At 48.5% G+C, this 15,212-nt stretch overlaps 1 protein-coding gene across 1 annotated transcript in view; it reads left to right on the forward strand.

Annotated features, from left to right (window-relative positions):
* Positions 1-15,212, forward strand: part of SYT17 (synaptotagmin 17) — a 76,747-nt gene that overhangs the window by 27,608 nt on the left and 33,927 nt on the right. The window contains exons 6-7 of the mRNA XM_047780408.1: positions 10,292-10,412; positions 12,568-12,723. Of these exons, the coding sequence (XP_047636364.1) occupies positions 10,292-10,412; positions 12,568-12,723 (277 nt within the window). The remainder of the gene's footprint in view (positions 1-10,291; positions 10,413-12,567; positions 12,724-15,212) is intronic.

Here is a 15,212-nt window from a genome sequence, read left to right on the forward strand (position 1 = left end):
GCAGCAAACAGGGATGGTTTTGGAAACTGCCGGATTTGAGAGTTCCCGTTGTGGCGCAAGAGAAACAAATCTGACTAGTATCCATGAGGACGCAGGTTTGATCCCTGGCCTCACTCAGTGGGTTAAGGATCCACTGGTGGAAAGATGGGTGAGAACAGAGGTGGCATGAGGCGTCCAGCTGTGCCTGAGGGCAGGAGGTGGTCTCAGGGTCAAGGATGTTCAGTTGTTGAGGGGCCTCCAGGTTGGAGGAGCTGGTGGGCATGGCTCGAGGTGGAGATGCGTGCTTCATGTCGGGAAGTGTGTGTCATGGATGACCGTGGAGCATCCTTGTAGCAATTTCCTAGGGACTCAACTAAAGTTAAAATTCCTAAGTGATTTTATCTGATGCCATTGCCTGAAACCCCTGCGTCATCAGTAATTCTGGGGCCCTGGTTTAAAATACAAAGTTCTGGAGTTCCCATTGTGGTCCAGCACTAATGAACCTGACGAGTATCCATGAGGATGCAGGTTCAATCCCCGGCCTTGCTCCGTAGGTTAAGGATCCTGCATTGCCGTGAGCTGTGGCATAGGCTGGCAGCTGCAGCTTTAATTTGGCCCCTAAAGTGGGAATTTCCATGTGCCAAGGATGTGGCCCTAAAAAGACGACCAAAAAAACCCAAACAAACCCAAAAAACCAACAAACCCTAAAACACAAAATTGCGAGGCCCCTCCTCTGAAGAATCTGATCAAGTAGGTTCAGGGTGATGCCATGAAATCTGTGTTTTATAAGCACCCCCAGTGATGCTTCTGATGAGGGCGGCTTTGGAAACACTGAACTTTACAAGCGGGCCGACACCTTACATGTAGCACATTCAAGACTGAACTGTTGATATCTGCCCACATTGCACCTCCACGCAGGCTCTCTGTATCCATCAGTGGTACCACCATTTATCCCTAAACCTAGGAGGCTTATTCTGCCCCATCTACCAGCCCCTTTCAACCTCCTCCACTCCTAGCCCTGGTCCAAGCCACCGTCACCTCTTACCTGGGTTATCAGAACTCAGCTTATGGGTCTCCCCGCTTCCTCCCTTTGCCTCCCTCTATATTCTCAACACAGCAGCCCAGGGGATCCAGTAAAACAAATGTCAGCTCAGGTCTTTCTCCTGCTTCCAACTTTCCAGTGGTTTCCCATTTCATTCAAGATAAAAATCTAAACAAGACCCAACCCCTCTCCCTCCAACCGTTTTGCCCTCTTGGTAGCCGCCCTCACTCTGCTCCAGCCATACCAGCTTCCTTGGGTTTCTCAAGCACACTAAGCCTGATCCTGCCCCAGGGCCTTTGCACTGTCTGGAATGCTCCCTCCAGATCCCCGCGTGGTTCCCTCCTGTCCTTATTCAGGTCTGGCCTCAGTGTCACCATCTCAGAGAGGCTTTCCCTGACTCTTGTCTTTAAGAGCAGCCTCTTCACTTTCTCTCTCATAAGGCAGCCTTAGTTTCCTTCATAGTACTTAACTAGCAGATATTACAAATTTATTTATTTATTTATTTTGTTTTGTGTTTTCTTTTTAGGGCGGCACCCGTGGCACATGGAGGTTACCTGGCCAGGGGTCTAATCGGAGCTGTAGCCGCCGGCCTCCACCACAGCCATGGCAACGTCAGATCCGAGCCTCGTCTGTGACCTGCACCGCAGCTCAGAGCCTTAACCCACTGAGCAGGGCCAGGGATCGAACCTGCAACCTCATGGTTCCTAGTCGGATTCATTTCCCCTGCGCCATGACGGGAACGCCCACACATTTATTTGGTTTTGAATGGCCACACCTGTGGCATGTGGACGCTCCTGGGCCGGGGTTGCATCGAAGCCACAGCTGCAACCTACACCACAGCTCTGACACTGCCAGATCCTTTAACCCACTCTGCCAGGCAGGGGATCAAACCCATGTCTCTGCAGTGACCCAAGCGGCTGCCATCAGGTTCTTAACCCACCGTGCCACAGTGGGAGCTCCAAGCATTGATTTCTTTATTATGTCTTTCTTCCACGACAACGTGAAGATCAAGAGGATGGGGATTTTTTTCTGTCTTGTTCACTGCTGGTTCTCCGGTCCCTGGTGCATAATAGAGACTCAATAAAAATATTTATGGAAGGACGAAAGGAAAGGAGAATGAAGAGTCTCAGGCAGGACTACAACTTGAAAGGAATCAGAATGTTTGGGACACATAGAAAATGGGATCATTGAAACCCTAAGCATCAGCAGCATGTACCAAAAAACGCTGTATAGGAGTTCCCGCTGTGGCGCAGCGGAAACGAATCCGACTGGCAGCCGTGAGGATGCGGGTTGCATTCTGGGGAAATAGACGCTGCAGGGGAGGGAAGGGAGACAAGAACCCTGTCCCGCGTGGCAGGGGAAGAAGCGCACAGAAGAAGTGGTCTCCACTGGGGCTTGGGGACGGTGACTGTTATGTCCCCTGGTTTCCTCAGGAGGAAAGGAGGTGAGCTCAGACGGACTCAGTAACATGTCCAAGGCCACACAGGAAGCGGTGGAGGTGGCGTTGGAGATGAGCCCTGGCTCACGCCTGCTTGACCCACCACTGTACCCATTTCCTGTGGCTGCTGTAACAAATGACAATGAATCAGGAGGCTTAAAACTACTTAAAACTACAGTCGGGAGGCTGAAAGTCCAAAGTCAAGGTGCTGGCAGCTTGGGTTCCTTCTGAAGGCCTTGAGGGAGCTTTGGTTCCTTGATTTTTCTGAGGGGCACAGTTTAACACATAACAACCACGATACCTCCAAATCTGAGGGCAGGAAAGAGTGTAGGGCACGAACAGAGAAGGGACAGTCCCACCCTGGAGACATGACAGAACAAGAATAGTAAAATAGCCTCATAAAGAGATTACAGAGTTACGGGAGGTGCAGAGAAGTGAACAATTACAGCATGAGTGGAAGAGGGAGTCAGAAGGAGAAACAGCTTCCATTGGAGGAGGAAGGGGGTCAAGCTTCCCCTGTGGCTCAGCAGGTTAAGGACCCAACATAGTCTCTGTGAGGATGTGCGTTTGATCCCTGGCCTCACTCAGTGGGTTAGGGAACCAGCATTGCCACACACTACTGCGTAGGTCACAGGTTCGTCTTGGATCTGGTGCTGCCAAGGCTGTGGCATAAGCTCCAGCTATGGCTCCAATTAGACCCCTGGCCCAGAGCCTTCCGTATGCCACAGGTGTGGCTGTAAAAAGAAAAAAGAAGAGGAGGGAGGTGCAGCCAGAAAGATCTTTTAAAAATGCACATCTAGGAGTTCCCGTGGTGGCTCAGCAGAAACGAATCCGACTAGCATCTATGAGGACGCGGGTTCGATCCCTGGCCTCGATCAGTGGGTTAGGGATCTGAGGTTGCCGTGAGCTGTGGTGTAGGTCACAGACCTTGCTAGGATCTGGCGTAGCTGTGACTGTGACATAGGTCATGGACCACAGCTCAGATTCTACCCCTAGCCTGGGAACCTCCATATACCATGGGTATGGCCCTAAAAACAAAACAAAAAAAAAAAGTACATCTAATTAGGTAACTCTCCGTCTAAAACCTTCTGTGGCTCCCTATTCCTCAGGATACATCCGAACTCCTTACCTGGCAGCAAGGCATGAGCTGAGCTGCTTCCCCCCCCCAGCCTCAGCGCTGCACCCTGCCCTGCTCCCGCCTCTTGCCTTTTGCCCATTTTGGTCTTTTCCACTGGTCAGTGTGCCTGCTCCTTGGCCCTCTAACTCCTGTTCCGACTTCTGCAGGGGAAGGGGGAGGTCTTAGGAAGATCAGTTCCCCCAGCGCCCTGGTATTCTTCGCAGCACACGCCGCCGTGTTAATTCAATGATCCCATGATGAATTAGTTCTGCATAATAATTAATTAAATAACGTTTACCATCAGGAACTGCATTACAACGACCTTGACCGTGTTGCTCACGGCTGGGTCCTTTGTGTCCAGCACGGTTGCCTAGTCAATAGATAATTATTGAGCACCTACTGTATGCTAGTCCTATTCCCAAATATCTGTTGACGGGGGTTGGGTAAATGTTGGTCTAATTAGGTGATGAAGGCACAGAGAAACAGGGGGTGGGGTGCTCTCTATGCAGAAGAGGGATGAGCAGATGGAAGCAGGGGCTGGGGGCTGGACCCTGCTGACCTGAATCCCTCCCTTAGCCGGCAGGGCTTCTCCCAGCCACTTCCCTGTAAGTGTCCTGGCCCATTCCTGGTGGCAGCAGCGGCAGCTGCTGCTTCTGCTTGAGGGGCACTCGCCCCAGCTGTCCACTGTTTTTTTTTTCATTTTGCATCCTGGGTAGCTGGAGACAAGGCCTCATGCGTGCCATTCAGTTTGGGGTTGACAGTGTTGCATATTCTGGAGCAGTTTCTGCTGGAACAGCTGTCTCTGCTACAAGATGCTCGCTGGGGGCCCAATTTAGAATAGAGTCAACATCTCTCCCTCTTTCAAGATGTTTGAGTGGATCTGAAGTGGGTGGATCTCACTTCGATGGCCATTGAGCCCCGGATATGGACTCTCAGACATCAAAAGACTGAATCTTTCTCCCATCATCTTCCCTGCAAGGTTTGGCTTCTTACGTAGGATATAAACAATCATTTCTCTTGGCCACCGTTCCGACAGGGTCTGTCCTGTCCCTGGGGCGGTGGACAGAGGTAACATAAAACCATTACCCTCAAAGAGCTCACAGCCTCATGGGGGCAGAGAGAGGGGAGAAAAGAGGGTCCCTGCCTCCAAAAGGAAGACAAAGCCTTACCTCGCCCCACCCACCAAAACCAAGTCCCGGTGGTGCCAAGACTTCCTTCCTCTTGAAAAGCCAGACTTTCCATTTTAGGAGGAAAAAGAGGAGACTCTCCTTCTGACCTTAGTATAGCAAAGCATTTCTGGAAAAGGTTGTAAAGTATGAACCATAGAGGAAGACGATGAATGCCTTCTACTACTTTAAAATTAGGAACTGGGCGTTCCTGTCCTGGCTCAGGGGCTAACGAACCTGACTAGCATCCATGAGGACACAGGTTCGATCCCTGGCCTTGCTCAGTGGGTTAAGGATCTGGCATTGCCATGAGCTGTGCTGTAGGTAGAAGATGCGACTCGGATCTGGTGTGGCTGTGGCCGTGGCGTAGGCCGGCGGCTACATCTCCGACTTGACCCCTAGCCTGGGAACCTCCATATGCCACAGGTGCAGCCGTAAAAGCAAATAAACAAATAAATAAAGACAAGTATGTAAATACACCTTGAAAAAATGAAATGATCCACTTCTGCTCACCAGAAAACATGATTTAAAACAAAAACAAAAACAAGCCCCAGTGTGAGAGAGTTACAGACTTGTGTTTGTTTGCTAGGGCTGTTGTAACAAAGTACCACAAATTGGCTTAAACAGCAGAAATTTACTGTCACACGGTTCTGGAATCCAGATGCCAACAGGGCCGTGCTCCCTCCAAAGTTTCTAGGAAGGATCTATTCCAGACCTTTCTCCTGGCTTCTGGTAGCAGCTTGGCTTGTGGCGGCATAGCTTCAGTCTTCACGTGGCGTCTTCCTGCATGCGTGTCAGGGTCCAAATGTCACCCTTTTATAAGGACACCAGTCATGTGGGATTAAAGGCCCACTCTGCTCCATGGTGACCTCATCTTAACGAATCACATCTGCAACGACCCTCTTTGAAATACTGTCCTATTCTGAGACATGAGGGGGTGGAACTTAAACATCTGAATTTTGGGAGGGATGCAATTCAACCTGTAACACATACCTGGTGAATAATTTAGTAGCCATAACATTTAAAGGCCATTTTATAAATCAGTAGATGCCCAAGAGAAAAATGGGCCAAAAGAAATGAACTGGGACGGTTTCTTTTGTGGCTCAGCGGTAACGAACCCGACTCGTATCCATGAGGATGCAGGTTTGATCCCTGGCCTTGCTCAGAGCATTAAGGATCTGGTGTTGCCGTGAGCTGTGGTGTAGGTTGCAGACATGGCTCGGATCCAGCATTGCTGTCAGTGTGGTGTAGACTGGCAGCTGTAGCTCTGATTCGACCCCTAGCCTGGGAACCTCCGTATGCCGCAGGTGTGGCCCTAAAAAGCAAAACAATAAAATGAAAGAAAAGAAAAGAAAGAAGGAGGGAAGGAGGGAAGGAGGGAAGGAAGGAAAGGAAGGAAGGAAGGAAGGAAGGAAGGAAGGAAGGAAGGAAGGAAGGAAGGAAGGGAGTCTTCATAGAAGAGAAAGCAATGAAGAGCCGATGGACATGAAATGATGCTCAGACCTTTTAGCAGTCAGGAAGCTAGAGCCATTACAAGATATCCGGTGGACAGGAATAATTAGAAAGCATGGCAGTAACAGACCAATACAATCCAGTGCAACATGTTGGGGTTTTTTGTGTTTTTCTGTTTTGTTTTGGCCACCTCTGTGGCATAGGGAAGTTCCCAGGCCAGGGGTGGAATCCAAGCTGCAGCCGCAACCTATGCTATGGCTGTGGCAACCCCAGATCCTAACCGCCGGGCCGAGGATCAGACCCTTGCTGCTCCAGAGACAACCCTGGATCCTTAACCTGCTGTGCCACAGTGGGGACTTCCCAGTGTGGAATGTTTGTTGTCAGCCCTGCCATGGGTGTATCGAAGACAGGCATTGAACTCGCATGGAAAGTCCGAAAGGCACTGTTTCCACCCAAGAGAGGAGATGTTATTAAGTCGGTATTTGACTGGAGAGTCAATCAAAGAAATGCAAACCAATAAATAGTTTAGCAACCACACTGATCCCACACCCAGGTGTCAGAATGTGAACACCCAGTGCTGGTGATGTTGCAGGTACTCCCAGCCTTTCTGTCTGCAGTGGCTGTGAAGTTAGGTCAGCCCTTTTGGCAATTGGTTCTAGCAGCTCATACTGAACAGCCAAAAAGTATCTGGATATTTTTGCCATATCATAATATATTCTCTGACCCAGTGATCTCGTTCAGCCTTGGGTTTTATTAAAGGGATGTAATCTCAAAGAAGAAAAGTGCCAAAGTGCCCTACTTTAGGTCATTAAAAATAACCCAAGCACCTAGCAAGAGGAAGATGGTTAAAATAAATGACAGCATTTCAGCCTCATGGAATATTCTGTGTAGACATTACAAAGGATACCTCTGATGTGTAGGTAATAACTTGGAAAACGTGTGTGTCTATTTATTTAAGTTTTAAAAGGGTCGGGGGTGGTATTTCAGTCCCCGATTTGCAGGTGTCGTTTGGGTAATTGACAGGGACAGGAAAAGACTCTGAAGGGGGCGGTGGAGAGAAGAGAGCATTTGATGAAAAGTGTAACGAGCTGAGACTGTGGCTGGATTTTGCTTTCTTTTTTAGAAAAAGCCATTCCTATTTTCATGTTGTTTGCATGGTAAATTAAGAGACAAAAGTTTTCTCCCGAACCAAAGGAACAAAGGTGGCGGTGTTTGGCCACCTGTAAAAGGGTGCGCACACTTCCGAGACCCTCTGCTGGGTGAGCGAGAGAGAGGATGTCATTAGAAGCGCTTCCAAGGAAGATGTAGGAGGAGAGGCGGGCTGTTGTTTGCCCCAGAAAGTGTCTTTTGTCCCAGATGGTTTTCTTTGATTTCTTTTTTTATTGATTGGAACTTAGCTATGTGCAGAGGCTCTAGGGAGACAGGATTTTTCTAAGCCGGCATCTGGGGTGGGGGTGGCGGGTGGCTGGCAGAGTGGTTCCTGGATTCATTGGAGTAATTTCCAGATGATCTGTTTCGGTTCTCTTGAGCCCCACCCCACGTGGTTCAACCACATGAAGCTCGTCGGGTCCTTCAAAAGGGAAATGAGGCCTCTTTGTGATGTCGCCTTGGACGGGAAAAGATGGGCAAGGCTCAAGGCACCCAGTTTCTTCTCCCACCTCAGCTTCAGTTCTCTGGGGGTTGGATGGGGCAGGCGACAGATGTCATGCTGATGAGCCCTTTTGGACCAAGATGTGGCAGGGAGCCCCCGTGTTGGGGCTGCCTAGCCTGTTTTCATCGCCTTCTGGATTGATGTGTCTCCACGTGCTCTGAATATAGGAGAGATGGACACTGTCCTTGCCTTTATGGAAGACAAGAAAACATATGACCAGGGCAAGTGCCGTGAAAGACATTAAAACAAGGTCATGTGGTTGAAAGTGGTAGGGGCAAGGGGCGCTTTTCCATGGAGTGGTCGTGGAAAGCCCAGATGAGGAGGTGACATTTGAGTTGAGAGTCCCAGGCTGAGGGAACAGCAAGCTTTGGGAATGGTCTTATGTAGTCAGGAATAGAAGGAAGGCAGATCAGGCAGCTGGATGAAGTCTGAGACATAAGCAGGGGTGGAATTATTTAGATCCTGGGAGACAAGTGGTTCTCATCTGGGCACTTTTGCCCTGAAGGGACATTTGGCAAGGTCTAGAGACTTTTTGGGTTGTCACAATTAGGGAGGGGATGCTGCTGGCATCTGGGAGGTAGAGACCACAGATGCTGAGAAACATCCTCTGATGGGGGACAGCCCCCAGCGTAAGTGATCGGCCCCCAAAAGCAATGATGCAAGATTGACAATTCTGTTGAAGACCAGGCAGAAGATTTTGGATTTCATTCAACAGAGAGATGAGAGAATGGCCTGGCTTGGGTTTTTTTGTTGTTGTTGTCGTTTTTTGCTTTTTAGGACCACACCCACGGCACATGGAGGTTCCCAGGCTAGGGGTTGAATGGGAGCTGCAGCTGCCGGCCTACACCACAGCCATAGCAACACAGGATCCCAGCCCTGTCTGTGACCTATACCACAGCTCACGGCAACTCTGGATCCTTAACCCACTGAGCAAAGCCAGGAATCAAACCCACATCCTCATGGATACAAGTCAGGTTCTTAACCTGCTGAGCCACAGCAGGAACTCCATGGTATTTTTTTGTTTGTTTGTTTTTTGTTTTTAATAAGCCTGGAGTATATATTTTTTTTCATCTTTAGTGCTGCATATGCGGCATTTGGAAGTTCCTGGGTCAGGGGTTGAATCAGAGCTGCAGCTGCAGCATCAGATCCACATAACGTCTGTGACAGCCCATGCTGCAGCTCACAGCAGCGCCAGATCCTTAACTACTGAGTGAGGCCAGGAGTCAGGCCCACCTCCTCACAGAAACAATGTCAGGTCCTTAACCTGCTGAGCCACAACGAGAACTCCAAACCTGGAGTACTGAACCCAGTTCTTCCAGCTCTGACCTGCCACCCTTATGGGATTCGATTTGGATAGGAGGAAGGAGTCGCTGAGGCGGAGTTTTGTTTCTGGTGTTTGGGTTTCCGCTTGTAGCAAAGGAGAAAGGCCTCGGGAGGAAGCCGAAGATTTGATCTTGAGGTAGTTACGGAGCTTCTCATCACAGGCTGTTCAAGATAGTCATTCTCAGCTGTAAATCCCAGCAAATTCCCCGCAACGATCAAGATTATTTCTGAAACATCAAATTCTTGCCAAAAAATATATTTCTGTCTTTTTTATTTGAAGTGGAGGTGGGGGGCCCAGGAATGCCAGATCCCAGCCGAGTCTATGACCTAAACCACAGCTCACAGCAATGGCAGATCCTTAACCCTCTGGGCAAGGCCAGGGATCGAACCTGCATCCTCATGGATACTGGTCCGATTCGTTTCCACTGAGCCACGACGGGAACTCAACTTTTGTATCTTTATTTCTTTGAATCTAGTTAAGGAGTGGGTGCTCTTTAACAAGGGATGTCGGGGCCGAGGCTGCCAAGGCTGGAAGCATGGGCTCTGTTGTGGACTCAGTCTGCAAGCTAGGAACAGATTTCTCACCCAGATAGTCGCCCTGCAGGGTGATCTGCCTGCCAGGTGTCCGGCTGGGAGGCAGACCAGCAGCGTGGTCAGAGAATCTGCAGTCAGCCTGCCTGGGTCCAAATGCCAGCACCACCACTTTCTGGCTGTGTGACCTTGGACTGGCTCCTGAACCTGTTTCCTCTGAGCCTCAGTTTCCTCTTCTATTAAATGTGAGTCAGACTCGTATCACACAGACTCACCATGAAGGTTGAACCAATGAGAGTATTTAGCTCAGTACTTGACAGGTAGCCTTTATTTATTACCGTGATTGATGCTTCTGTTATTACTCTGTTGTTGCTGCTATTAAGCATTCTAAGAGCAGAACAAACTTTTTGAGATGGATGAAAGAAAATAATTGGGGGCAGAGGCTAAAAGAAGTCAAAGAAAGAGGCATCCACTGGCAGCTGATCCACCCACAGAAGTCCATTTGGGAGCTGCTAGGATCAGTTTCCTGCGTGGCAGGTACAAAACAAATACAAGAAAACTGCAGCGTCTTGACCATATCCTTTCTCCACAGAACGAGGTAGAACTGGGGGAGCTGCTTCTGTCACTGAATTATCTCCCGAGTGCTGGGAGACTGAATGTCGATGTCATTCGAGCCAAGCAACTTCTTCAGACAGATGTCAGCCAAGGTTCAGGTATGGTGCGATCCCTCCTTCCCCCTTCTTTTTCTTTTTTCTTTCTTTCTTTCCTTTTTTTTTTTTTTTTTTTTGCCTTTTTAAGGCCACACCCATAGCATATGGAAGTTCCCAGGCTAGGCGTCGATTCGGAGCTGTGGTTGCTTACACCACAGTCATAGCAACACGGGATCTGAGCCACCTCTTTGATCTACACCACAGCTCCTGGCAGTGCCAGATCCTTACCCTATGGAGCAAGGCCAGGGATGGAACTCACATTCTCATGAATACTAGTCGTATTCAGTACCACTGAGTCACGATGGGAACTCCCTTCCCCCCTTTCTTGAACAAGGCATCTTGTTCGTTTGACACAAGGGGACTGATTTTCTGCATCCTGAATACCTTAATTACTAAGCCCCTATGAGGGTAAGATAGCATCCAGAACGAGGATGTGAATTTTAAGAGGAAAAATAGGAGTTCCCGTTGTGGTACAGTGGTTAAAAAATCCAACTAGGAACCATGAGGTTGCAGGTTCGATCCCTGGCCTTGCTCAGTGGGTTGAGGATCTGGCATTGCCGTGAGCTGTGGTGTAGGTTGCAGACACGGCTCAGATCCCAAGTTGTGGTTGTGGTGTAGGCCGGTGGTTACAGCTCCGATGAGACTCCTAGCCTGGGAACCTCCATATGCCCTGGGAGTGGCTCTAGAAAAGGCAAAAAGACAAAAAAAAAATTTAAAAAAGAGGAAAAATAAATGATCAGATGTCTCTTAGGATGAGGTAGGTAAATGATACTATCCCAGTATTCCATTTGAATTGGGGGATTGACTGAGACCAGGTATAATGACTGAAATCTAGATTCTATTTGTACACATACAGATGGGAGGAAGTACTTGCCTTTCTAGATGCTATGCCTGCAATAGAGACACCATGCTCTAGGTGGCGGTAGTGTGCACTGAGTATGCATTCCAACCCATGGGCTAGTGGACACACCCTGAGGTGCCCCCCTTCCCTCCCCGTCAAGTGTACCATAAATCTTGATAAATCCCAGTGCTGTAAAGACTTGTATTTAATGTGTCTACTTCACAGCACACCAATTCCAGCATCTTTTAATGAAAGAAAACAGATTACTTTCCATCTGTATGTACTTTCTTGACAGCAGAGGATACTATCATGAAAGCAGCCGTGGTCACTGGGATCTCTTCAGCTCAGTGGTGGACACACTGTCTTCTCTAAGTGGAATAGCTAGAATAAATTACTTCTGCTATAAAATGACAGCTGAATTTAGAAGACAACTTGTATTCTCAACAACCATGTTATAAAAACAGCTTTTAAAAGGGCCAGTGAAGGGAATGGTATTAAGTCTGGAGAGTTTCAGAGTCATCCCAGTGGGAGAGTCAGTATGATAAAATGATTAAGGGTTCCAGAGTCAAACTGCCTGGAACCAAATCCTAGTTCTATTGTTTGTAAATGATGTGGCCTCGGGGAAGTTACCTAACCTCTATAAGCCTCAATTTCTCCATCTGGAAAATTGAGATAATAGCAGTATTCATCTCATTGGGTTGCTTAAACAAATGTAACTTAGTAACGTACATGAATCTCTTTGAAAACTATAAAGTGATCTAAGAATGATGGTTATAATTTTGCCATCTCTGTTTTCCAGTGGATGGGCTGTGGGCTCACTGACATGGTAATAGATTTCTAAGGACAGAAAACTAGGACGGGCTCTGGGTCCGGCTCTTCTTCCACCAGCCCGATCTTAGGCAAATCATTTGCTGTCTTGAGTCCTCAATTTCTTCATCTGTAAAGCGAACACAAGGCCTGACTCATAGCAGGAGCTCAATAAATCTTGCATGGCTGGAGGAAGAGAGAAAGGGATGAGCAGTTAAGCAGCTAGATGGGGGAAAGACAGGATACATCATATATGGATAGATGGGAAAATGGATGAATGAAAGGAGGAGTGTGTGAACTGATAGGTGGAAAGATGGATGGACTGATGGGAAAATAGATGAAAGGATGGGTCGGGGGTCGGGCTGTCATACAGTTGGGAAGTTGCATGGATGGACAGATGAATAGATGGAAGAATGGATGAGTAAATGATGGACAGATGGGAGATTGCATGGGTAGATGGATTGGGTTTCGTGATCTCCACCTTTCCGTGATTCTCTGTCCGATTCTCAGACCCCTTTGTGAAAATCCAGCTGGTTCATGGACTCAAGCTTGTGAAAACCAAGAAGACATCGTTCTTAAGAGGCACAATTGATCCTTTCTACAACGAATCCTTCAGCTTCAAAGTACCCCAAGAAGAACTGGAAAATGCCAGCCTAGTGTTTACAGGTAGGTGGTGTTCCAGACGTCGATGCACGCCAGGTGAGCCATGTTCAGCACGTTGTCCTAGAGATAGAAGGCGTCTGGGGAGGGTGATGTGTAAGACCTTCATGTCTGGTATTCAGCTCCCTGGGCTTGAGTTCACTTACCATTTGTGACCTTGGCCAAGACCCATGGACCCACAAAGTATAATCGTTACAAATGTAGATTTTGAAGCCAGATTTCCTGGCACTTCCACACAATTACCCAAGTCTTGGGCACATTGCTTAGCCTCTCTGAGCCTCCGTTTCTTCCATCTGTAAAATGTGGGCCATACTAGTACTTACTGCGTAGGTGTGTTGTGAAGGTTAAGAGACTTATGACCTTGAGATAATAGTAAGCGCTCACTAGGTTAGCTTTGATGGTGTGACGATTCAGGTAGCTTACGGTCTAATAGAGAAGCATGAGACAGTAGGATTACCTGACTCAGGGAGGATTTTGAAAGGGTTCCTAGAGGCCATGGCATTTAAATAGGGGTTTCATGTGCCACACTCTGAATCTATCATTTCTAGCAAGTAATTTAACCTACTATTTCCAGGGTGTCTTAGTTATCGAGTGCTGCAAAACAAATCACCCCAAAATGTAGTGGCTTAAAGCATGGATATTGGGAGTTCTCTGGTGGCCTAGCTGGTTAAAGCTCCTGCATTTTCACCACTGGGGCTCTGGTCGCTGCTGTGGCACAGGTTCAGTCCCTAGCCTCAGAACTTCCACATGCTGGGGATATGGCCAAAAAGAAAAAGAAAAAGAAAAAAAAATCAAAACCTGGAATAAATGTTGCAACTCCCATTTAAAAATAAAAAATTGGGAGTTCCTGTCATGGCGCAGTGGTTAATGAATCCGACCAGGAACCATGAGGTTGTGGGTTCGATCCCTGGCCTCGCTCAGCGGCTTAAGGATCTGGCGTTGCCGTGCACTGGGGTGTAAGTTGCAGACATGACTCGGATCTGGCACTGCTGTGGCTGTGGTGTAGGCTGGCAGCTGCAGCTCTGATTAGACCCCTAACTTGGGAACCTCCAGATGCCACGGGTGCAGCCCTAGAAAAGATGAAAAGACAAAAAAATTTTAAAAATTATAAATAAATAAAAAATAAATAAGAATAAAAAACAATGAACACACTATTATCTCATGGTTCCTGTGGGTCAAGAATCCAGGCATAGTTTTGCTGGGTGCTTCTGGCTGAGGTTCTCTGACAAGGCTGCAGTTAAGGTGTTGACTGGGCTGCAGTCTCATCTGCAGGCTCACCTGGGGAGGAACAGGGGCATGGGTATCTGTTTACAAGCTCCCTCACATAGTTGTTGCCAGGATCCAGTTCCTTGCAAGATGTTGCGTGGGGCTTCAGTTCTTCCTCGGGTGTTGGCAGTGACCTTCCCCCAATTCCATACCACGTGGGCTTCTTCGTCGGGCAACTAGGACATGGGAGATGGTTTCCGTTCAAGTGGGCAAGTGAGAGGGTAAGAGGGGTGAGCAGGCTGGACGCCAGAGTCTTTTTGTAACCTAGTCTTGGAAATGACATCCTGTCTCTTTGGCCGGATCCTACTGGTTAGAAGCAAGTCACTAAGTCCAGCTCACATCCAAGAGGAGGGATTAGAGATCATTTTAGAAGCTGCTCCCCTTCCCCCATAACCTAGAGTTAATAGAAGTAATGGTTATTGTTTCCTGGATCCTTTTCACAAACCTCACCTATAATGTTGCTATTATGCGTCCTAACCCACCCCGTCAAGTCAGCGTTCTACTCATCCACTCACAGGGCGAGAGACCGAGCCTTAACCCATAAACAGTCCACTTGGGGGCTCAAGCTGGTAGAATCAGGATTCAAGCTGTGGTCTTGCTGGCTGCTAAGATCAAGGGGTCCACATTTCCTCAAGTACCCGAGTAGTGCTGGCATTGGAGAGCTGATATTACACTTTTTTTTTTCTGTCTTTTGTCTTTTTAGGGCTGCACTCATGGCATATGGAGGTTCCCAGGCTAGGAGTCGAATCGGAGCCGCAGCAGCCGGCCTACACCACAGCCATAGTAATGCCAGATCAGAGCCACGTCTTCGATCTCACCACAGCTCACGGCAACGCCGGATCCTTAAACCACTGGGTGAGGCCAGGGATTGAACCCTCGTCCTCATGGCTACTAGTCAGGTTTGTCAACCACTGAGCCAGGACAGGCACTCCATGATGTTACACTTTGAGGTGTCCTGCTCCAGAGCAACTGGAAATCCTCATCTCTTTAGAGCCAGTCTAGGAAACTTGGCTGCAGGTCCCCCCAGAAAGCAGGCCATGGCTGAAAAATTTTTGCAGGCAAGGCTTCCGCCGCACAAGCTTATATTCCACGCTCTGAGACCCCTCTGAGGCAGGCTGGTTCTGGGCTTTCTCAAGACCTCAGAGAATCTGCTTCCAATCAGGGACACCTACCCTGGCAGATCCAGGCTGTGATGGCTTCTGTCCAGATCGAGTTCCCGGCAGACAAGG

The sequence above is a fragment of the Phacochoerus africanus genome, chromosome 5, assembly GCF_016906955.1.
Source record: "Phacochoerus africanus isolate WHEZ1 chromosome 5, ROS_Pafr_v1, whole genome shotgun sequence".
NCBI classification, from domain to species: Eukaryota; Metazoa; Chordata; class Mammalia; order Artiodactyla; family Suidae; genus Phacochoerus; species Phacochoerus africanus.